Below are 23693 nucleotides of genomic sequence, written 5' to 3' on the forward strand. Positions count from 1 at the left end.
CTGCCCAGAAATGAGTCAGCATGTTTTGGTGGGATCCCTGCTGACCCACTAGTGGGACCACCTGCCTCTGTTACAGGCCTGGGCTGGGACCTCATGGAGTAGGGTGGGCCAGGGTCTGCCTGCTGCCAACCCCACCCTTGGGATGGTGGCCTACTCACCCTAGATCAGAAGGCCTGTATCTTGTTGGTAGCATGCCCCAGCCAGAGGGCTGAAGCTAAAGGCTGCTTGCTGTTCTGCCCCAGCCTGAGGGTCAGAGCTCCAGATTATGTTTGCTGTCTGGCCTAGCCAGGAGGCTGGGCTAAAGACCACATGTTCCTCGGCCCCACCCAGAGGGTCAGGGCGTATACACTGCTCATTAATAGTGCTTTTTCTGCCTGATGCAGGAATCCGAGTGGTCTCCCTCAGAGCCTGAGAGGGAGGGGCCACTACAGACCACTACAGGGATTCAGTGTCTTTCCAATGGCATTGAATTTCACCTTCAGGCCCTCTTCGCAGTTTTTAGTCCTGGACAAGCAGGGATCTACATTTTTCACCCTTGAAGTTAAGTGTCAAAGTTTTGATTAAGTCCTGCTGGTTTTCTGCTGATTTCCCATGACAATGCTATAACAGTCAGTGTCTGCCTGAAGGCTTTCCGTTGCCCTGGGATATGACATAGGAACATGTGACATTTGGGGCTACTGCATTGCGTACGAGTGGTTCGGCTCAGAAAATAGCCTGGCAGGCCACTTGATGCATAGTGTACTGATGCTGGGTGGCACAGTGCTTACTTCAAATGTCCTTGGGTGGAAAAGAAGAGTTTCATGCAGAGAAACAACACACACTCACAAAAAAGGGAAGTAGCAGGAACACCCCGAGAATATCTCAAGCAATGACCAAAATGAATGTATCACCCTCCACCGTGATGATGGAAATTCAAACAACCTTAATGCAACTTCTACTGCATATCCCTCTCTTCGTCGGTTTTCCTTTCCACGAGGGATATTTTCCCATTATAACTCTGAAGTTCAACCTTTGTATTTATAGACAAAGAGAAACCTGTTTACAATTTTGATATTCAAGGGAAGTCTAAATCTGACAGGATGTAAATAAATCTGAAACACAATTATTTTTTCAAACAGTGATTGATAGCCAGCTGGATCTACTCGTATTTTAACTTTACAATTGCATCAGCTCCTGTCTTCCTCAGATAGCACTTATTTTCAGCTCTGTGGTAGACTCCTATGGCATTCCACTTTTGGGTTTTAGATTTTTTTCCAATTTGCCATAGAGTTATGTCACGTTTGCTCCCCAAACTTACTCATATAGTTGCACTGGAGGTGCATTTGTAGAAGGTTTTACTTGGATATGCTATTAATAGTTCTCTCTGAGTCACTTCCCCGCTACCTATCTTACATTCGGCCAGATCCTCTAAAAATGTAATTGCTTATAAATGCAAAATAGATTTAGAGTATGGTTCAGGTTGGAAGCTAAATTAAGGTAAAAGACTAGGGTCCAATTAGGAGCAAGCGAAAATTTTCAAGCTCTTTTGGGATTTGACATAAGAAATTTTGTGGGATCAGCTGATCTCAAGAGATTTCTCATAAAAACAGCTGTTGTATTTGCAGCTGAATGGGCCCAGAAAACAAGTATCTTCTGATTTCAGACCCAAACTGGAACTAACACCACGGGGGGGGGCTCAGAAACAGGATTTTAAACTGAATCCTGCCTCCCCACAGAACTGGAAGGGGTTTGGATTTGTTAATTATTATTATTATTATTTTATTATTATACTATGTCTGTGATGTAGTAGATCCCTCTGTGTATGGCACTTAGCAAAGATTTGCTTCCTCCTGACCTTTTATGCAAGCTTTATGGAATTAAAAAGAGAGAAAATTAAGAATAACTCACAATCATTAAGACTGTGCAGATGTTTTAAATTTGTTTCCATTAAGAATACTGGCAAATTACTAATTAAAATAAATGTTGACCTGTGAAGAAGACTGCAAAATTTCCACTTTAACATAAAGGAACAAAAAGTAGCAGCCTGCCAAGCCCGAGTGCTGCTCGATTTTAATTTTGATAGAGTGGCCTTCTCACTCTGGGTGTCCTAACATTCTTCCCAGCTTAATCTGTTAGGAGTACGTATTGACAGTGGAATCACTGCATAGACAGAAGGATGGCATTGTGCTTCGGACTGGGAATAGAACTGATCAGAGCTATAGTGGAAACTTTTTTTTTACAACAAATGGTTCAACAACAATGACATTTTCAAGTTTTTCAGTGAAAAACCGAAACTGGATGTTTTCAGATTTTGGACAATATTTTTGGTTTACAAGACCCAAACACACTCTGTGTGTGGGCAGAGATAACCGAAAATATTGTTTTGGAAACCAAACTTTTTTTTTAATTATTTTTAATTTTTTTTTTCATTTTTCACTAAATATATTCATGGGAAATTTTGAAGACTAAAAAATTGGCATTTTTGACCAGTGCTATCTGGGAGTCCTAAGTTCTTCTCCTGTCTTCATTATAGACTTCCTGGGTGAGTGGGCAAGACTTCTAACCTCCCTATGTATGAGTTAGCTTCATCATCTATAAAACAGGGATATGAATACTTATCGCGCAGGATTGCTGTGAGGCTAAATTTTTGATCTGTAATACTAAGATCCTTGGATTTGAAGCCCTATAGAAAGTATAATTAAAGCCAATAGTGCAGCTAGCGTGCTGAGAAATAGCTCACACACAGCATTAGTAACTAATGTCTGTGTAGCAGCGTGAGGCTGTTAGCCTAGAGTCAGACATTAAATAAACCCGTATTCTTTTGGAAAGAGTGCCATAGTATCTTAAACCTTCACCTATGCAACCCCAGAGGAAGGCAAAATGGATCCGAGTTCACCATTTCAGCTGAGGGTTGCTCTTCTGATAGGTTGCCACTAGGGATGTAAATACCGGTTTAAAAAGTTAACCAGTTAAATGATTAAAATTATATCGGTTAACCATTAAACGAGGTAACTCCGGCTGGCCTGGCACAGCTGGGGCTGGGGTAACTCCAAGCAGCCACCGCAGCTGGGGCTGGGGTCCTGCTGGACTGACGCGGCCAGGGTTGGGGTCCCTCCAGTCGGTGCAGGGTCACCAGGGTTAACTGTAAGCCTAATGCTTACCAGTTAACCGTTTAACCTTTTACATCTCTAGTTGCCACCCATCATTACTTTACTGTGAGGTCTTGATGGATACAAACCAAAGTCCTGGAGTGGGATTTGACCCCAACACCTTACAGAACAAGGGTGAATGTGCTAAGAACAGGCACACACTGCTAGACTCAATAATACTGTGCCTGTCACTAACGGCTACAAATTTTGTGCAAAAATACATAAAATCCTGTACAGTCATATGAGAGAAAATTTTATACTATCTGTTGCCCATGTGATATATGCCTCACTAGCACAATATTTCATAGTTCAGGCAATTGAAACACTATTTGAATGTGTATCATAAGCATACAGATGGGAACATTTTCCTGCTGGATTTAAACCATTATCCCCATAGGTGTTACAAAAATCCACCTGCATATTGCTTTTTAAGATCAAGGGGCATTTCTGATATCTGATGTTAGAGCTGAAGGCTTAACAGCTACTTGTCCACAGGATGGTGAAATGAATGGGGAAATACATCTGAGTCAAACCTCCAGAGTGACATAATAAATTATTAATATCTTTAATTAAGAATGATGTTCTAAGGTGGTGGTTTTTAACCTTTTTATGTTTGTGGGCTCCTAACAAAATTCTAATGGAGGTGCAGACCCCTTTGGAAATCTTAGACGTAGTCTGCAAACCCCCAGAAATCCGCGGACACGGGTTGAAAACCATTGATCTAGGATAATTAAAAACACTAATAATATTAAAATATGCCTGGATTCCCCCTCCATGGTCTACCAAGGGCACCCACTTTAGACTTCTGGCTCCCAACCATCACCTCTGTGGGGTGGAGACCCATGTCTCTCTTCCTCCTGACCAGCGATTTTAAGGCTTCCCAGCTCCCTGACTTACATTGTGATAGCCCCACAAGCCAGACAGCCTAAAAAGGCCTAAGGCTATGACCCGTGTATTGCCCACAGTTATAAGTTATTACACAGCTCCTTCTAAGCAAGCACATTTATTCTTACAGTAAAAGCATTACAGATAAAACATATTAAGACAATAAAAGAGCCTACACACATGCTAAAAACTTATCAAAGGCCACACCCAACTTCAACCTAGGACTCTAGTAGGTTTCAGTCCTTCAAAACCCAGAATTGGGCTTTCCCCATGGTTAAGGTTCGTATCTGTCTTAGATCCAGAACAACATCTGGGCAGATCATCTATTTCTTTATACAGTTTGGCCTTTGCTCTTGGCCTTCTGTAACAGGTAATCAGCAGACAATTACCCTCTGCGGGTATTGCTTCAAAAGGCTGCGTTTTTGTATAACTGGATTTGGGGAATTTGGGTTAACCTTCCCCTAGGGATTTCCCAGGAAATCGATTTAACACTTATTGTCCCAAAAGTCAATACTTCTCAGGCACAATTTCAGTATAGTCTTTTGAACTCCCAGGTCTCACCTCTGTCACATTTCCCCACTAAAGAGGATACACACAATCCTGGACCGCAATAATACATAAACGTAATACAATAAGGCTCTTCAAGGATATTGCAGGAAATCGACATCTCTATCATGAAAGGTATTCCTTAGTTCTGTTTCTTTGCTGTAAAGAAGTTGTGTTAACCATATATACAGGAGCACAGAACTATGGCCTCCAGGACAAATGCATTATATTATTTCTCAGATCAATAGCTTGTGAAATGCATTTCTTGTATCCAGGGACTTTCAGAACTATTATGCTGATAAGGAAAGATTTTCTAGGAGTTAAGGGCAGTCTTTGCATGGGCTGGGATTACTGTCTTGGGAGAAGGAAGAGAAGCACAGGGATGACAATTTAAGAGCTGGATAGTTCAGTGTTCCTCTGCATTACCATGGCTGATTCTGGTCAGCCTGTTCAGCATGGGAATATCCAAAGACATTCAGCAGCTTTATTGCTGGACTACAGAATGCCTTCCTGGGTGCCAGTGATCTAATTGCCATGGAAAAAGAGGAACATGGGAAGTTGTGCAAAGAGGATCTTCCAGTGGAGAGAGACGCTTTGCACAGCTCCTATGGCCTAGTCAAAGAGAGGATGCCTGCCTACAGACCACAAGAGTTCTAGTTTATGTCTTGGAAGCATTAATGGGAAGGATGCATACAAAGCAAGTCCAGCAACCTGACAAGGGACTCTGGTAATGTGCTAAATCCACTCTATTGCTTGGCCACCCTGGCAGACCAAATGAGCTAGCTTCACCTCCAGCTTATACTGGTTTCTGAAGGTGTAAACTCAGATACAAGGCTCCCAATGGATAAAGTCCTACAGGGAGGGAAGGTATAGTGGGATAGTGCAGGGCATGAGCAAAGCCCCAAAAGTGGGTGGGGTTGGGCTGGGGGGGAGGGTTATGGACAGGGCAGCTGAAGGGCGCACTCATTCACCAGCCTCCATTGGCAGGGTTTCTATGGAGCCACTAGAGGAAACTAAAACTCCTCTTCCCTTATAGCTATCCTGATGAAGAGTAGCAGTGGACACACCACCTATGTTCCCTCTTGGTGAATTTCTTCTTCCAATGCCAGATCCCTTCTTGTCAGAGAGATGCAATTTCTACTTTCCCGTACCAGGCTGAGTGAATCTGGACTAAGAAGCTACAGGGGGAAAATACCACTTGCTCAAGAGCCTTCTCCATGACACTGAAAATCGGGATCAATGGTAAAAAAAAGTTCTTATAAAAGAAATTGGGATTGAGTGTGACCTTGTGTCTGGGGGCTGGATCACACTGGGCTAATCTCAGTGTATGAGGCTTCCATTTTATGATTAAGGATAATTTTAAATCATTGCAGGTTTCAGTGACAGGATGCATAGGGTTACTAAAGCCCCAGCAGCTAATTAAGCAGTCTATAAGACCCCACTCTGAGCCCAGTGAATGCTTGGCTCTTCTTTAAAACAAGTTACTGAGTCTTTTGAAAGCTGTTTATGTTTACCTAACAGCACCTTGCAAAACAAACCAGGAACAGATCCTAATTCCCTCATGACCTATTTCCAACCCATTTTCCCCCTGGGAGTCAGGGAGGGATTATCAGTGTTGTAAAGGAACTGTGGCTTGGTATTTATGTGAAAGATCTTTGGGAAATCTCAGCTCTGAACTGCCTGGTATTTGTGTGGAAGTGAGAGCTACAGGCATAGCTAGTCCCAGTAGTTGTGCTGCAAATGGTTCCCCTGGTGCATCTGCATATCAGCTTCCTCTGTGAAAAGAGTAGAAAGCATAAAACAGAACTTAGTACTATACTTGTTTTCTCAAAAATATTCTTGTTTCCTTCCTTTGCCCCAACCTGTTGGCCACACTTCCCCAAAAGCTGCAGAACCTCTTAGAATGCAGTGTTTAAATGGCACTTCTGCCAGTAGCACCAATTCAGATATTTGGGGAGGGTATGAGGCAAATTCCAGCTTCCCTCCTCCCTCTGAGAGTCCAGCTCTCTCTAGGCCAGGAAACCTCCCCTCTCTCCTTCATAGATTCCACGGCCAGAACGATCATATAGTCTGACGTCCTATATAACATAGACCATAGAATGTCCCCAAAATATTTCCTAGTGTCTCTCTTAGAAAAACATCCAATATTAATTTTAAAAATTGTCAGTGACAGAGCATCCATCATGACCCTTGGTAGGTTGTTCCAATGGTTAGTTACTCTCACTGTTAACAATTTACATGTTTCCATTCTGAATTTGTCTAGCTTCAACTTCCAGCCATTGCATTATGTTGTACCTTGCTCTGTTAGACTGAAGAGTCCATTATTAAGTATTTGTTCCCCATGTAGACACTAATTGACTGTAATTCAGTCACCAGCACATGAGCCAGCGCTGCCAGGAGTCAAGTTCTTGGCAGATTCCCCATGTGCCTGGTCACAACACCCCTAGGCTCGGCTGCCCCTCTGTCCGAATGAAAGGGCAGTTGGGTCAACTTCAGTGGTGTTGTGGCACGCAGCTGGAGCGATGCTCTGGACCACTCCAATAGCAGTTGTACAGATGTAGAACAGGACCACTGCTTAAAAGTAGTAGGGTCATGGCCCCCTCCAGCTCTGAGGCCCATGGAACTTTAAGAAAGTCCCAAAACATTGCGGGGTCGATTCACGCTCCCATCCCCCAAGTCCTCTCACTGGGTTCTTCCTGCTCAAAGAAGAAAGCATGCAGCTGAGCAGCATTCCTCGGTCTCCCACCAATCCTCTCTGTAAATGCACACACGCAGGACAGAGGTTTCACCACAGGCTGAAGAGGACATGTTTGTGAGAGGTCTGATAAAAGATGGCCCTCATTTAAAACTGGAACAGAAGGCGGTAATGAGAGGTGTACTGGGCTGTGTGTCGTACTGTACTGCAGCTCTCTGCTGGAAATGAGGAACTCCAGTATCCTTTGATCTTTCGGTTCTTGTTCTATTTATTAAAGTAATTACAGCATTTTAACAGGAAACTGGATTCCCCTTCAGTTTGAGCCTGCACCGGTTCCTTCCCCTGGGGGGAGCTTTTGCAAGTGCTCCCTAGCCATCAAGGAAAGAGGCGGAGGTGTGGATGCAAAGTGGGGGAACCACGAGGATGAATTAAAGTTGAGGACAGGGAAGAAGAGGCAGGCTGGCCCTAGCCATTTTGCTGCCCTCTGAAAATGTAGTTCAGCCAGCACAGCGCATGTGGCCCCTTTCTAAAAAACGCTTTCATGAGGGATGTAAGTTTTCTGTTCAGTAATACGAGTATTTGAGACTTGCATTTTCTGCCTTGCATTCATTCTTTTCACTTTGCCCCCTCACTTCCTTTGCTGTTGTCTGTGACCCTGTTGTGTCTCTCAGTATTTTTCCATTGGCTTTTTACATTTGTTCTTCCGTCCACTGTATTTTTCTTTATAGCATACCAACTGTTCCTCTTTCCATCTCTCCCTTCCTCGTTCTTTTCCAGTGTAGTGGTCTCTCCCCATGCCCTTGCTCTCTTCTCTCTCTTGGTTCCCCATTTCCAGTCTCTCTGATTTCTCCACTCGTCTAGCATTTCTCACGCTCTCCTATTTCCCGCCCAGCAAATACACACACACCAGTGTCTCTTTCCCCCCACACATTGGGGCACACACATGGTGGCTCCCTTACCCACACACTCACAGTCTCCTCTTCATCTGTCTCTTTACTCCCACTTAACTCCTGGTGCTGATTCCTGATGAAGCGTCAAGGTGGGTCCAGCTCTATGGCTGCCCTAGTGCTCCCTGCTGGGGAGTTAGTGTACTACTATACTGCTGCCATCTGTTGCATTCTGTTCCCCCTTACTCCTTGTGGCTGTGCCTATGGTAAGAGGCCTCTTTCCACATTTTGGAAGGTGAAGGTGCTCAGTAAGACCCCAGTATATGGGGGTTTGCCCACATATGGCCCTGAGCCAGCAGCCCAGCATCAAGCCTGCAGAGGTTCTGCAAGTCAAAGCCCTGCTTTATACTGAAGTCAACAGAGATTTTTCTCCTCCTTGGTAAAACATGTAAAATGTTATTTTAAAAATAATAGTATTTAAATTCCCCCTCCCTTCCTCGTGTTTAAAAACAACAAAATGAACAAGCAGCTAATAAGGTGGATGTCTCCTGGAGAAGCCTCTGGAACTTGGAAACGCTGGAACCTCCCAAACTCTACCTGAAACTGCTGCTCTTGAATCTTTTATTTTTCACTGCAGGCTGAAGTGTCCATTCGTCCTTTCCCTTCCCCTCTCTGGCTGGCGTGGGCTGTGGGCAGGGAAGGGCTATTACCTTGTGCTAGGAAAGGAGCAATACCTGTAACATGTGCATTTGCCATGTCTGCCTTTGCCTCAAAGGGGAACAGATTGTGCAGACTCTGCGCCCTGGTGATGCAGCAGACTCGTAAGAGGCAGGGAGGCAATCTGATACTTCCACCGAAAGCTGTAGTTTGTGCTTGTGCTGCTGCTGGGCTGCCCAATCCCTTTCTGGTTTAGAGGCTGGAGTTTGCTTGCAGTGCGCACCTCTGGGCTCTGCTTCCACCTGCGTCCAGAAGCCTTTGCAAGCAGTCCCTATACTGCAGAGCAGAGCTCTTCTTCTTCTTTTTTTTTTTCTTTTCTTTTTCTTTTTTTTAACCTTGTGCCGATTAATAGAGTCTGGTTTCCTGTCAGGTCTTTGCATTTTCCTTCTCCGCCCCTCCCAGCCTGTGACACACTTTTTCTTACTTTCTGTCTTGCCACTTGCTCATTCTGACACTGGTGCACTTGCATCCTGTATTCCAGAGCCCTCTTCTCCCTAGACTCTTGGCTATCTGCAGGGCTCTGGCCCTTGCCATTCCCTTCCGTCCCAGCAGATGCAGAGCACGGTTCACCTCTCTAGGGCTCCTGGAGAGGGATACTGACAAGTGTGTGGAGATGACCTAGTGAATTTCACCCAGCAGCAGGACAGCAAGTGAGCCTGGTCACTCATGAGCGCCCAAGGTAAGGAAAGCAGCCACCTGCCAGACCAGCTCCACACCATTGTCGGCTGGGATGGTACTTGGTTCTGATCACTGCAGCTTTCAGTTTCACTCTTTCCCCCCGCCCCCCCCAGGAGACTTCTTTGATAGTCTTTCTGCGAGCTCCTTTCTCACCCTCGGCAGGTCTAGCTCCACTTTGCATGTACAGAAATTGCAGGTTGCATTCATAGGTGCAAGCACAAATCAAAATGTTTTGGGGGGATCAGGAGGAAGAATTAGGGGATAGGTAAGAGGGAAGGAGATTGATTGAGCAGGGCTGGCGATAGGGAAGTTTCTGTTCCCACTCACAGTACAATCCATCCTGCCCCTTTCTGTAAAACTCTTGTTTGAGGATTTATGCTTCCTCTAAGTAATAAAACCACTCTGAATGTTTTCTTGCTTTATAGTTGTACTTCTCATTTCTTCCACTCTGTTTTCTTTGACCCTGATATATCGTCTATTATCTTTTCTGCCATCTTTTTACGTCTATTTTCCATCCAACGTATTTTCTTTATTGTATGACAACTGTTCCTATTTTTCCTTTCATCCTCCTCCATCACCTTCCTCTTTTTTTAGCCTCTGCAGTGGGCTGTACCTCTACCCCCAAGTTATTAATTTCTCTCCCCTCTCCCTCTATTATTTTGTTCTTTTCTGTCTTGTTCCCCTTTCCCATCTCTTTGTTCTTCCCCTCCTCTAGTCTCTCTCCACTTCCTCTCCCCAAAATCTCTCTCACACATAGGGCTGCCTGCCCTGCAAAATCAGTCTTGTGCACTGCTCTTGCTTTACCCCAAAATTACCCTTTCAAACACATGCTGCCTCCCTTTGCACCTGTCCACACTTGGAGGATTTGTTTCAAAAGCTCCCCAGCCCCCTTAAAATCTCCCCATCTCTCTCACTCACTCACACACACATGCCTATGCAGGTTTCTTCCAACTCTCTCACTAATACACAACAGACAGCCTCCCCCTTCCCCACACTGTCTGACTGTCAAGCACAGAGCCTCCTTGTATCTCCCTTTATATGCACATTGCTTCCTCTCCATGCACGTTTGCACATATATACGGCCTCCTCTGAAAAGGATCCATTCTCTCCTGCTGCAAGTGTTCTCCTCTTCCCACAGTTCCTATCTCTCCCCTCATCCCTCCCAGTTTTTCTGTCCTCCCATTGCTCCCCAAGTTCTGGCCCAGCCCTTCCCCCATGTATCCCTGTCTCCCCCATGTTCCTATTTGCTCTTCTCCCCCAGTTTTTCTTTGTCCATTTCTTCCCTTTCACTCCTGGTGCTGCCATACTGGACCGCAGCCCACCTGGGCGGTCCAGCTCTCTGCTGCCTCCCGGCCTTTGCATCCCCCAGTGGTGCCTGCAGGAAATTTGGAGGAAGTACTGCGATACCTGTGCTTTCCCCTTCCATTGCAGGCTGTATGAGCAGAGCAGTGAGGGGAGTGAGGGTGGGCAGAGAAAGAGAATGGTTTGGTCCAAAATGTCCTTGGAGAATGGTAAAGAATCATAGAACGAGATATGTGCTTCAAAAGCTGGACAAGGAACTTAATTAAAACAGAGAAAACAATTACACTGTTCCCTCTGCCTGACTGCAAAGGTTCTGCTCAGGACTTTTTGAGCCTTGAGGAGGAGGTTGTCCTGTCGATTCTCTTGGATTATCAAATCCCAAAGATGCAGAGTCCGATAAGTGTGTGTCTCTCCATTAAGACTAAGGTGTGATTGCTACCAGAACCTCACAACAATTCAGCAGGGGTTAGAAACAGCTGAAGAGGCTCCCTGTTTCTCATGTACTGAGAATTTTGATCCATCTCAAACATGTAGGATATTGGGGTAAAAGTACACCCAATGACAACAGCTGATATTGTGTCCTGGTTTAAGTTTGGATACGTTTTGGACTGGATTGTGACACTTAAAAGCAAGGCCTGAGACTTCTTAGATTTGACATCTCACACCCTCACATCCTTAAACCAGCGCCATTTAAGATGAAGATTTACTTCCAGGGCTGGCGGTGTTGTTCTGATTTCAGATTTCTCAGCGTAAAGCAAGGAAATTGCCCCGTATCCCAGCAGAAGTAACAAGGGGTCTTTATGTTCTGGAATTCTTCTAGCACTCTGTCCTGCTCTCTCAGATGTCTAGATTTAAAGTAAAATCTTGTGGATGGCGGGGGGAGAGGGGGGGCTGCAAATAGCATGCTTGAAATGTGACAGCATCCCAAGAGTTTCAGGGATGCAGAGCTGGCAATCTATGGCCTTTTGTGAGTGACCATTCCTTCCGGAATGCTGAAACAACTGCAGTCTAATTTTTCTATCACCTGTTGACTTGTGGGCCTATTGAGAAGTAGAATTTCTACAAGTCGAGAATATTATCACAAGCAATCGACTATCTGGGAGCCTTTCTCCCTCCAGCTCATGCTATTATATCTCATGGTCTGTTGGCTAGTTTTGTGGGCATGAAAAGTACTTTGAGTCGGGGGCACTGGGGGGGGGGAGGATTAGTGCCCCCACGGTGAAAATATTGGGGGTGTGGATCTATCTTTCTGCCCCCCGATGTTTTCCACCCCCACAATATCCCATGCAGACAAGAGGGGGACCAGAAGGAGGGGCTCGAGTGGCCACCAAGGTGCACAAGATCAGGTTGGCCACCGGGGAGCAAGTAGGACTCCCCAGCCCAGCCCGAGCCTATCTTTCAGACACTAGCCACAGTGGGTCCTGGCGGAGAAGCCCAGCATGGGGGAGGGGCAGGAAAACATGCATCAGGTGCTGGGGTGGGGAACAGCACAGGGCACCAGCACCTGAGCAGGGCGGCAGGGGGCCAGTAGCTAAGAAATGTGTGTTGGAGCTCAGGGGGCACTGGGCACCAACCACAGAGGAAAGGCTGTAGGAACTACCAGGAAGCCTCTTCCCAGCCTGGAGCCAGCTCCCTGCCCTTCCCCAGTCTTAGTAGCTCCCCTTGCTCCTCCTTCTTCTCCCCCCACCCCGCCCCACACTTTCAGTTGCACCATTTTAGTCATTCTGCATGATTCCACCTGGCATTTGAGGTTCTTCTGTGTGCTGGGTCACCACACCTGACATTTTGTGAGGCCCTGGCATGTCTCGTGTACCCTTTCATTATGTCCTCCTGCAAGGATTGTGGGACTACAATACAATCGCCATAGGTAATCAGACCTCCCGTTTCAGAGCATTTCCCTCTCACTGCACCAAGTTACAGGCTGGGACACCTGATAAGTAACTGGCCTTTGAAAATCTCTCCCCAGGGCAACAATGTCTTGGCTGTTATTCAGTTCATGAGCTTACTTACAGTGGCTTCATTAATTACCAGGAGGGGTCTGAGGTGAGCTTTGAATTTGCATGGGCAACTTCTCTTAACCCCTAGCTTTTCCTCGGTCTGCTCCAATATAGGTCTAAAGGTTAAAGCCACTTTGCCTTCCCTTCCACTGCACTGAGAACAGTTACTCCAGAATGGAGAATCAGGACATAAGTCTTTGACTCCAAGACGTTTTCATGTCGCTGTCTCCAGTAAGAGATGGCCCTGAACTAAGCAAATAACAAATCCTATAATGTATGTGGAAACAGTACAGTCTTCATCCATGCACCTCTGTCAATTTATCACCATTCTGATTTGCAGCAACTAAATTTGGACCCTTCATTGAACAAACTCTCCCAACTAATTTAACTTTAGTGACCAAGAGCTGTTGCCAGTTCATAGCCAAGGGAAAGCAGCATGGCAATTGGGACCACTTATGAAAATGAGGGGTTTAGATAGTTTTTCTCTGAATCTTCATTTTGCTACTCGGGCAAATTATGACTCCTGTTAAAAAGCAAATAACAGTTTTTTAAATGCTTAGGGCAGGTCTACATTTAACATGCTGCATTGGTGCAGTTGTCGATGGGAGAGAGCTCGCCCATGGACGCAGTTTATCCACCTCCCCGAGGGGCAGTCGCTATATTGACAGAAGAAGCTCTTCCACCGACATAGCGCTGTCTACACTGGGGGTTAGGTCAATATACTACATCACTCTGGGGTGTGGATTTTTCACACCCCTGAGTGATGCAGTTATACTGGTTTAGATCCGTAGTGTAGACCAGACCTTATTTTGTCTGAATTATGTACAAATTCATCCCCTTTGGAGCCTGGTGTTTTCTGGGACGAGCTTCCAAGGCATTTTGTGAGAACTTCAAGAGTCCGCCAGCCCCCTCTGTAGACAATCTCCAATGCTGCAAAAACAGCAAATGTGCTATTTCCAGTGTACTGTTTATAATAAAAAAACTATATTGAATTTTTGCTTTAACAGACTTTTAGCACATTTTGGGCCCAATCCTGACTCCTTATGCATCCCAAACTCCTTGGGCGCACAAGGAATGTAAGATCAAGCCCTTTATTGGTTTTAACATAAATCTTGGGCCAAATTCTCCATGGTTTTGCCAGTGCAACTCTATTGATGTCAGTAGCATTCCCACAGTGTAACAGAGAGGAGAATTTCACCCCCAGAATGTGATGCTCCATGCTCCAGTGTCAAGAGTTTTGATGAATTTATGAAAACACACCAGGAACTGACAAAAAGTGTTTCCGTAAATCAAACAGTTAATAAAGTTCTCCATTTGACTTTTCCCTGGCAGCCCATAGGAGCTTTGCCCACTGACTTCCGCAGAAGCTGAACTGGGCTGATAGAGAGCTGCCTTCATTGCTGAGGGTACAGTGCCTGTACTTTTAAAAAAGGAAACAAGGAAAAGAATAAGTTTATTTTCAGTACAGATGATGGATTTTTACAAGTGTGCACGTAAAACAGCTTCCATCTCCCCCGCCCCAACGTTTCCTCAGAAATGCTGCCTTCACCCTCCTCTCTGGGTCAGTAGTTTTAATGGAGGTGAATATTTTCCGGAGAGTAACCTTTCTGCTTGTGATTTGTTCAACGGCTCAGGAGTTATAATGGTCGCCATAAGATTTATATGATTGCTGTCTGTGGCACAGATCCAACAAGGTAATAAAAAGTGTGTCTGTTCTAGCTTCCTCGGTCACTTTTTTCTCTCCTCTTGGCCCCCCCTCACTTTTGCCCCTTGCAGACAAAAAGGGGAAACAATGTCAGTCCGTTTAAATTGCAGCTTTGGCAGAACTGGGTTATACCCATTTCACATAGGACGTGTCCTAAATGTAGTTGGTGAATTACTTCTTTCTGGAGGATTGTCACAATGACTTCAGTTGAAGTTAAAAGTGGTTTTCGGATTTTACTTTAAATCTAGACGTCTCTTCCGCTCCACATTCTCCTGCCAAATATTTGGATTCCAGAAGAGACAAAATTTAGTGGGGGCCATATCCTGCCATCAGTCCACATGCAAAACTATCTACTGAAATCGGTGGGGAGTTTTGCCTTTAAAATCACTGGCAGATAGGGCTCTTCCATTTTTATACAAAAAAAACTAGTAAATTTTGCAAAGCTCATGAAAGTAAAGAACAAATAGCATCATTAACAGCTGGGCATAATGTATGTAGTTCCTGTGCAAGTGTGGCAGAGGGCTAGTTCTTGTGAAAGCCCCACTAAACCTCATCTGCTTTCACTGCTGTATGTTGCATTGCTTTCCAATGTAATCAGCTGTGATGGGTCTGTGTAGCAACTCAACAGGAAAGAGGACTGTGTCAAACATCCCTGGAAGTCTATCAGAAATGTCAAACTAAATGTTTTAGTTTAAAGACTTTTTAGTTTAAATTTTTAGTTTAGTTCTGTAAAAAATTACTATAGGCTTAATACTTGTTTCTTCGGTGACTGAATCTCTGTGTAAAGTAAATAGGTATAGCAATGACAGATGCTTGGATTCTGGTGTCTAATGTCTGGTTTGGCAGAGTCAAATATACTTTCTCTCTGCATGAATATCACGCTGTTCTGTGAGCCCTCCTAAATAGTAACATTTTAAAGTAAATTGGGTGAGTTGTGAGAAAATTCATAAGCATGAAGGTTCCTTATCAGTGTTAGAAAAACAGTCTTTGGACCTGATCAAAACTTCATTGAAGTCAGTGGGAAGACTCCCATTGACCTCAGTGGGCACTGGATCGGGTCCTTCATTGGTGATTAAGTTTTCCTCATTAATGTGGATAGAATAGGATATTTGCTCTGTGAATGCTGGAATAAGCTATATGGTGGTAGTATGTACATGGATGCCGTTAGCAGTTAACAGATTGTTTCCCTTTTGTTTTGTGAGTATGTTGTGGACATATGTTCATAAACTAATTCTGAAAAATTGATATGTGATACATAAAATCCTTCTACATAATGATCATTGTAACAGATATCAGTATGTGCAATGCTAGATTGGTTAATGGCTATGGGTTTGCTTAATGGGTTTCCGGATATTGTTTCTACACCTAAGCAGAAGAGCCATTTCCATAAAAATTAGAAATAACCATGAAGAAACTCTTAAAATATTTCCCTCTGTGAATTCTGAATCCTGAGCATAAGTAAGCTGGGAAAACACCTGAAGTCACTTTACTGTGTGTGTGTTTTAAATAGGATTATTTACTTTCTACTTGCAGCACTCTATGGGTTCTTCCAAAACTCTACCGCTGCACCTTAGTCCTGAACAAGAACGAACTCTTCCATTCCAGACCTCGCTCCCACACTGCAGTTTCTATTTATTGGCGTCTCCTGAGCAAAGATTTGCAGTTCCATCAATCTCTAATGGCTTTGTAGCAAACCCAAAGATCCACTTTGTTGAGATTATCAAACTCATTTCACTGGTGACCTGGGAGAGTTGTGCTTCTTTGTGCAGCCTTTGCTATGAAAGATGTTGATGCAATTTGAAACATGAAGTATTTAAACTCTTGTCTCAAGTCAGAAAGGGGGTGCTTTTCTTTTTCTTTTGCTTTGATTGTTAGAAGAAATAAAGGGGCCTTATGTTTCCTATAGGGCTGGAAACACTGAATCAGTTTATTTTTACCTGAAACTCTCTGGTCAGAAGGGAGGATGGGACTTCTGAGGCATCTCCACTTGGAGTGCTGTTGTACATGTTGGTGTTTGTATGACTCCCCTGTGCTTGTTGGGGCTAATGACAGTAGGAGCTCCTGGTTAAATGCTGCTGACAGTTATGGACATGCAATGCCAGTGAATTCAGGGGTGTTGCGCAGGTGTGAGAATCTGCTGGCCTTTTATGTGCATTACTGTTGAGGATAGGTTGAACTCTCCTCTTGAAGAAAGCAATCAGAAAATGATATTCATGGCTGACAGTCTGGGCAGAAATGCTGGTAATTTTAACCATCACTTTGGAGGCTGGCAAGTTGTCAGAAAGCTCTGGCAACAGGTTCCGACCTTTTTTCTATAATGTGGAAGCCACAATGACTCAAAGTTGCATCAACATGGCATTGATGCTAAGTCACAACCTGATAGTGTGTCAACCTGAAGCTGTTTCAGGGACAACATCAGAAAAATGGCTTTTGAGCCTGTTAAATTACAGGCGTCACTAACCCTATATGGGATCCTGAGCCTACATTTGAAACATTAGCTATTGGAGGCAAGCAAGGGATAGAATTCCAATTTGGATAAAAGTTGACAAATTGTAAACATTCTTTGTTTCTGTTTCTTTTTCCGATATCTAGGTTTCACCTGCCTGAATTTCATATATATCTGAATTTTGTTTTTAATGGGCCCATTATTGATTTGTGAGAAGAAGAAAAGGTTGAATTTATGAATACTGATAGAATCATAGAAACGTAGGGTTAGGAGTCATCACGTCCAGCCCCTGGGCTGAGGCAGGACCAAGTGAACCTAGACCATCCCTGACAGGTGTTCGTCCAACTCCTGCTTAAAAACCTCCAGTGATGAGGAATCCACAACCTCCTTTAGAAGCCTATTCCAGAACTTAAATACCTTCAGAATTAGAAAGTTTTCCCTAATATTTAACCTAAATCTCCCTTGTGGCAGATTAAGCCCATTACTTCTTGTCCTATCTTAATGGACATGGAGAACAATTGATTACCATCCTCTTTGTAACAGCCCTTAACATATGGAAAGACTGTTATCAGATCCCTGTCTCTCCATCATCTTTTCCCAAGACTAAACATGCCCAGTTTTTTCAACCATTCCTCACATAGATTTTTTTTCTAAATCTTTTATCTTTTTTGTTGCTCTCCTCTGGACTCTCCACATCTTTCCTGAAGTGTGGTGCCCAGTATTGGACACAGTGCTCCAGCTGAGGCCAGCTGGTGTCTGGCCTTGGCTCTGGTGCTCCAGCTATGTACCAGTGCTGAGTAGAGCAAGACAATTACCTCCCGTGTCTTACCTACGACACTGCTGGTAATGCATCCCAAAATTATATTAGCCGTGCACCTCTATCACATTGTTGACTCTTATTCAATTTGTGATCCACTATAACCCCAGATCCTTTTCAGCAGTCTTACAGTTATTCCCCATTTTGTAGTTGCCCATTTTGATTTTTCCCTCCTAAGTGAAGTATTTTGCATTTGTCACCTTTGTCTGGCTTGTCCTCGTCTGTCCCTCTACGAACGCAAGTCAATGCCACACCATTCTATTTTGTTGCAAGCATGTTCTTTCCATTTCTGGCCAAAGAGTTTTGTCATGGGATCAGCCCAGTGCATTTTCGGTCTGCCCATCAGTCGCTTGTGGTCTCTGGAGATCCAGTCACTGATGCGGGTTGTCCACCTATTGTCTTGCCTGCGGACTACATGACACACCCCCCTTCACTTTGCATCGTACATCGCCTGCACTACATTGTTCACCTCTGTATGCCTTCTGATCTCCTCATTCGGTATATGATCACGGAGCTATATCTTACGCATTCGCCCTTCCATTGCTCTCTGGGTGATAGTGAATTTTTCTTCCTCTGCTTTTGTCATTGACCAGCTTTCTGCTCCGTATATCATTGCTGGCAGAACAGTGGAGTTAAACAGTTCTTTCCCCTTCTTAATGGGCAGTTCATCGTCCAGTAGGGAAATCTTTATTTTGTTGAAACTTGGCCACCCTGCCTTTCTCCTCCTACTGCATTCCCCTTCAAATGAGTGGATGTGATCAATTGTTGAATACTCTTAGCGGAAACCAGCTTGTTCTCTGCTTTTGTGCATTTCAAGATCCTGCTTAATCTGATTGAGTATGACACGGGTGAAGACTTAATACACTTGTGAGAGGAGTGTGATCGGACAGTAGTTGCTCAGTTCTTTTGTATCACCTTTCTTCATCAATAGTATTGTTTTAAATTTCTTCCATTCATCTGGAACACGCTTAGCACTTGTCTTTACTGAATTTCATTTTGTTGAATTCAGACCAATTCTCAAAGTAATTTTTAATTCTAATCCTGTCCTCCAAAGTGTTTGCAACCCTTTCCCTCTCCCCCTCCCCCATTTGGTATCATCTGAAAATGTTATACGCATACTCTTACCTATATTTGAAGCTGCCAAATTTAATTTGAATTTTCCCAAGGTCTCCTCAGCACTGGTATAGTAGAAGTTTTGCCGGTTAGGATTGGGGTATATTGGCAGATTACTGCAGAGCATGTATCCTAGAAATGAATGTCCATTAATCAGCTTTTTATGATTATGAATGTTGTTTGGGATAAAAATTTCAAAAGCACCTAAGTGGCTTAGGCTTATAAGCAGGGTTACCATACACTGAGTTTTCCTGGACATTGCCTCTTTTTTGAGCCTCCATCCTCTGTCTGGGAGGATTATTCAAATAACAGGCAATGTCCAGGACTTTTTTAGAGCCAGATGCTGCAGCTCAGAAAGAGCCCCAATTGGTCCGCTTCCTGATGGGTCCCTTCCCTGCATTGACAGCTGATTGGTCCATTCCTCTGCAGCCACAGCTGGCAGATCCTGCCTACCCAGGCCCCAGCTCCTAGCCCAGGGTAGGGGCCTGCAGAGAGGCACTGGCTGACAGCTGTTGCTGCATCCTGGACTTGCGCCAGCTGCCCTGCCACCATGACAGGGAGTGACGCTGTCCCCCACCACCACCTCCAGTGAGTACCCCTGCTGCACGTATCATCTCCAGCTCCCCCAAATGTACTCTCCTCCAGATCCCTTCGCCCCTCCCCGACAGTGTCCTCTTTTCGGAAACCTGAAATATGGTCACCCTAAAGTCCCATTTATTTTAATGAAAATCCCAATGGGAGTTAAGCACCTAAAATTTTGAAAGTGGGATTGAGACTTCTAAGTCACTCAAGTGCTTTTGATAACGTTACCCTTTGTTTCTTCTATAAAAAACCTCTGAAAAGACCAAAAAAATTAACACACGAAAGTTAAAGTTGTGACAGATGAGTTAAAAGAAAAACCCAAGGAAATTCATAGTTAATGGTGCTATTGCTTTCTTAACTCACCACATTATATTAGGGTAGTGTAAGGATGTCAAACAGTGATTAAGTAGCATAACTTATTTGCTGTAGTGCCCAGACATTACAGAGCAAGTTAAGAATGGAGTGTCAGGCGTAATTGTGCGTTTTCTCGTTGTATTGGCTTGTGTTACATGCCTAACATTACTTTAAATGTAGTTTTGTGTATGTTGGAGTTTTCTCTTATGTTTCCCCATGGCTAGTAATATTTTGTGTTGTAGTTTTCCTCTCTTTCATGTGCCATGTTATCCATTACTGTCACCAGCCCTGCCAGGATGTCCTTGGAGAGGCGCCTTAATGGAGCTGTCCCAGTTAAAGAAATTCAATGTGATTGAGCTGCAGCAAAGAATCAAAATCCAAATATCTGAAAGGGATGAATAATAACTAGGTATTAAAGCATATTGGTTATTTATTACTGGCAGAAGGCAGGAAAACATTAGCATGTAAAAGCTTCATATTAATCACTGCTGGTGAGTGGAAACCTGAAAAGTCACCTCTATCTTTGCTAACTCCATTTTCATTATTCCTGGTGTGTTATCACTCTTCCAGCCCTCTCTCCCCCAACATCCTCAGCTGGTAAGAAGTAATTCTGAACAGGCAGGCTACAAAAAGAGACAGGGTTAATTACAGGAAATAGAAGTAGCCAGAATGCCAAAATAGGGCAGGTGTTTTCTTTATTTTTTACCTGCTCAGATCCAGCTTCAGCTACTGTCTGCAGGGAGGAGGGTGAGAATAAAATCCAGAATCTGAGTTGTTGTTCACTGTTCTTCGTCAGGGTATAAATAGGGGCTGCAATCTCAGCTGGGGAAAAAATCTATGATGAGAAATGGAGGGCAGTGCAGTGCTTAGAGTAGGGCAACTGGGCATCAGAATTCCTGGATGCATTCCTGGCTCTGCCGCCAATTCACGGTGTTCCTCTGTCTACCCAAATGTAAAGTGCGCATAATGATACTTATGTGCCCCATGGAGGTGTTGTGAGAGTTAAATGATGTTTGTAAAATGCTCTGTGATCCTCCATTGAAAAGTGCTGTGCGAACACCCAGTGAGCTTGATTTGATCTGAGAGGCTTTGCCAGCAGTCAGGTATCAGCACCTGGCACTTTCCTGGGCCAGCATTACAAAGCTCTTACTTTTCCAAACACACATCAGAGATGTAAACTCCCTACCTTTAGGCCACGCTGAGGATGACAAGATCCTGTTTCATCTGAAAAAAGAAAAGGAGTACTTGTGGCACCTTAGAGACTAACCAATTTATTAGAGCATAAGCTTTCGTGAGCTACAGCTCACTTCATCAGATGCATATTGTGGAAACTGCAGCAGACTTTATATATACACAGAGAATATGAACCAATACCTCCTCCCACCCCACTGTCCTGCTGGTAATAGCTTATCTAAAGTGATCATCAGGTGGGCCATTTCCAGCACAAATCCAGGTTTTCTCACCCTCCACCCCCCCCCCCACAAATTCACTCTCCTGCTGGTGATAGCCCATCCAAAGTGACAACTCTTTACACAATGTGCATGACAATCAAGTTGGGCTATTTCCTGCACAAATCCAGGTTTTCTCACATCCCCCCACCCCCATACACACACAAACTCACTCTCCTGCTGGTAATAGCTCATTATGTGCTCACCAGTATGGGGGTGGGGGGATGTGAGAAAACCTAGATTTGTGCAGGAAATAGCCCAACTTGATTGTCATGCACATTGTGTAAAGAGTTGTCACTTTGGATGGGCTATCACCAGCAGGAGAGTGAATTTGTGTGGGGGGGTGGAGGGTGAGAAAACCTGGATTTGTGCTGGAAATGGCCCAACTTGATGATCACTTTAGATAAGCTATTACCAGCAGGACAGTGGGGTGGGAGGAGGTATTGGTTCATATTCTCTGTGTATATATAAAGTCTGCTGCAGTTTCCACGATATGCATCTGATGAAGTGAGCTGTAGCTCACGAAAGCTCATGCTCTAATAAATTGGTTAGTCTCTAAGGTGCCACAAGTCCTCCTTTTCTTTTTGCGAATACAGACTAACATGGCTGTTACTCTGAAACCTGTTTCATCTGGAAAATCCTCAGCAGCCCCGAGCCATCTCTGTAGCAGTTCCACACTGGGTAGAATGCTGCTGGTTCTTAGCCACTGGGTATGTCACATTGGCAGGCAAACTGTTTTGTATGCAACCTCATTCCTGCGTCTTTCAGGATTTCAAGCCCTGCCCTGAAGTCTCAGCAATGAAGCCAGAAGAATTAAATAGGTTTCAGAGTAACAGCCGTGTTAGTCTGAATTCTTAAAAAGAAAAGGAGGACTTGTGGCACCTTAGAGACTAACCAATTTATTTGAGCATGAGCTTTCGTGAGCTACAGCTCACTTCATCGGATGCAACTGTAGCTCACAAAAGCTTATGCTCAAATAAATTGGTTAGTCTCTAAGGTGCCACAAGTCCTCCTTTTCTTTTTAAGAATTAAATAGTAACCAGGGCCAGTGCTGTTAAGGCCCATCTACTTTAGAAAATATTAGAGAGACAAAGTGGGTGGGGTAATATCTTTTGTTGGACCAACTTCTGTTGGTGAGAGAGACACGCTTTCGACTCTGTCTCTCTCTCACCAACAAAAGTGGGTCCAATAAAAGATATTACGTCACCCACCTTGTCTCTCTCATATCCTGGGACCAACATGGTTACAACAACACTGCATACAACAATGAGAAAAGGTTGTCATTTACAGCTAGTTCAAGTACCAGCAATACTCTTGCCCACCCACAGCATTGCTCCAAATGCTTCCCAAATAGTCCAGAAATCATTTCACTTGCACTAGCCCGGGCAGCTCCTGTGAACATTTCCACCCCCACCAATTCATTTCCAACCTTTTACTGATAGAGTAGGTGGGAAGTGCAGATTTTGTGGTTGCACTGGTTCACTCAGCTCTCCCAGTGTTCTCCCACAGTGCTTCCCCGCTTTTCAGTGATGACTCTGTACAGGGTTGTTTGGGGTTTTTTTCTGGCAATTTGTGCTCCTCCACTACGGCAAAAAGGACCTGTGCATCCTTGCTCTGAACTTACCTTAGGCAGCTGTGGCTGTGTGATTGTGCAGGAACCTGGCACACTTGTTCCCCCTTACACTCACACTGATACACAGACCCAGTTGCAAGAACTTCTGTCTTCTGCTGCTCAGGAGCTGCGTCAGAGGAGCTGGCAGAATAACACACGTACACACACTCCTAGGAACAAGCCCCTTGCTCTTAGGGTATGTCTTAGGCCCGTGTCAGCTGGCTCAGGCAATTGCAGTATGGACATTCAGGCTCAGGCTGGAGCCCGAGTTCTGGAACCCCTACTCCTTCACACAACCTCCTTTCCCTCTGGAGCTATGGGAGCTAGAGACATGGTAAGCCCAGAGGGAAAGGTGCACAGCCCACGGAGGCCTGGATGTGGGCTGAAGACTCTTGTGAGGGACACTAGGTTTCTATATATTTTGTAGGACTCTGGTAAGCCCCCCAGTGCTCCTCTTCTGCACTGTTTATGTTGCTGTTTCACACTGGAGTGATTGCTACCACAAGGATAGAGAATCTTTCCCAGTAAAGAAAAATGGGGCACAACAGCCTTAGAAGAGCTGAAATTCTGGCAGGGCAAAGCAGGAGTTAAATTGGCTGCTGCATCACAGTTGTGTTTTATGCTTGCCTGTCACCTCATTTTCCATGGTGACTTCATTAGCAGTGAGCTGCTAATTAAATTTCATATTTATGATGAGAAAATAAAATCATTGACCCTTTTTTAAGTAGTCCCCCCCCCCTTTTTTTTTTTTTTTTGCATTTAGACTCAGCCAGCTGAGTCA

At 44.4% G+C, this 23693-nt stretch overlaps 1 protein-coding gene across 2 annotated transcripts in view; it reads left to right on the top strand.

The window, feature by feature from the left end:
• The window catches only part of CARD11 (caspase recruitment domain family member 11), a 135589-nt gene that overhangs the window by 51986 nt on the left and 59910 nt on the right, over nt 1–23693 (top strand). The window contains exon 1 of one of the 2 annotated variants that reach the window (XM_073361961.1): nt 9111–9537. The exons of the other annotated variant lie outside the window; for it this stretch is intronic. Coding sequence (XP_073218062.1) covers nt 9525–9537 — 13 coding nt within the window. The 5' untranslated portion in view covers nt 9111–9524. Of the gene's footprint in view, nt 1–9110; nt 9538–23693 lie in introns of those variants that run through there. 2 annotated transcript variants of the gene reach the window in all.

This window comes from Lepidochelys kempii, chromosome 10 (assembly GCF_965140265.1).
Source record: "Lepidochelys kempii isolate rLepKem1 chromosome 10, rLepKem1.hap2, whole genome shotgun sequence".
NCBI classification, from domain to species: Eukaryota; Metazoa; Chordata; order Testudines; family Cheloniidae; genus Lepidochelys; species Lepidochelys kempii.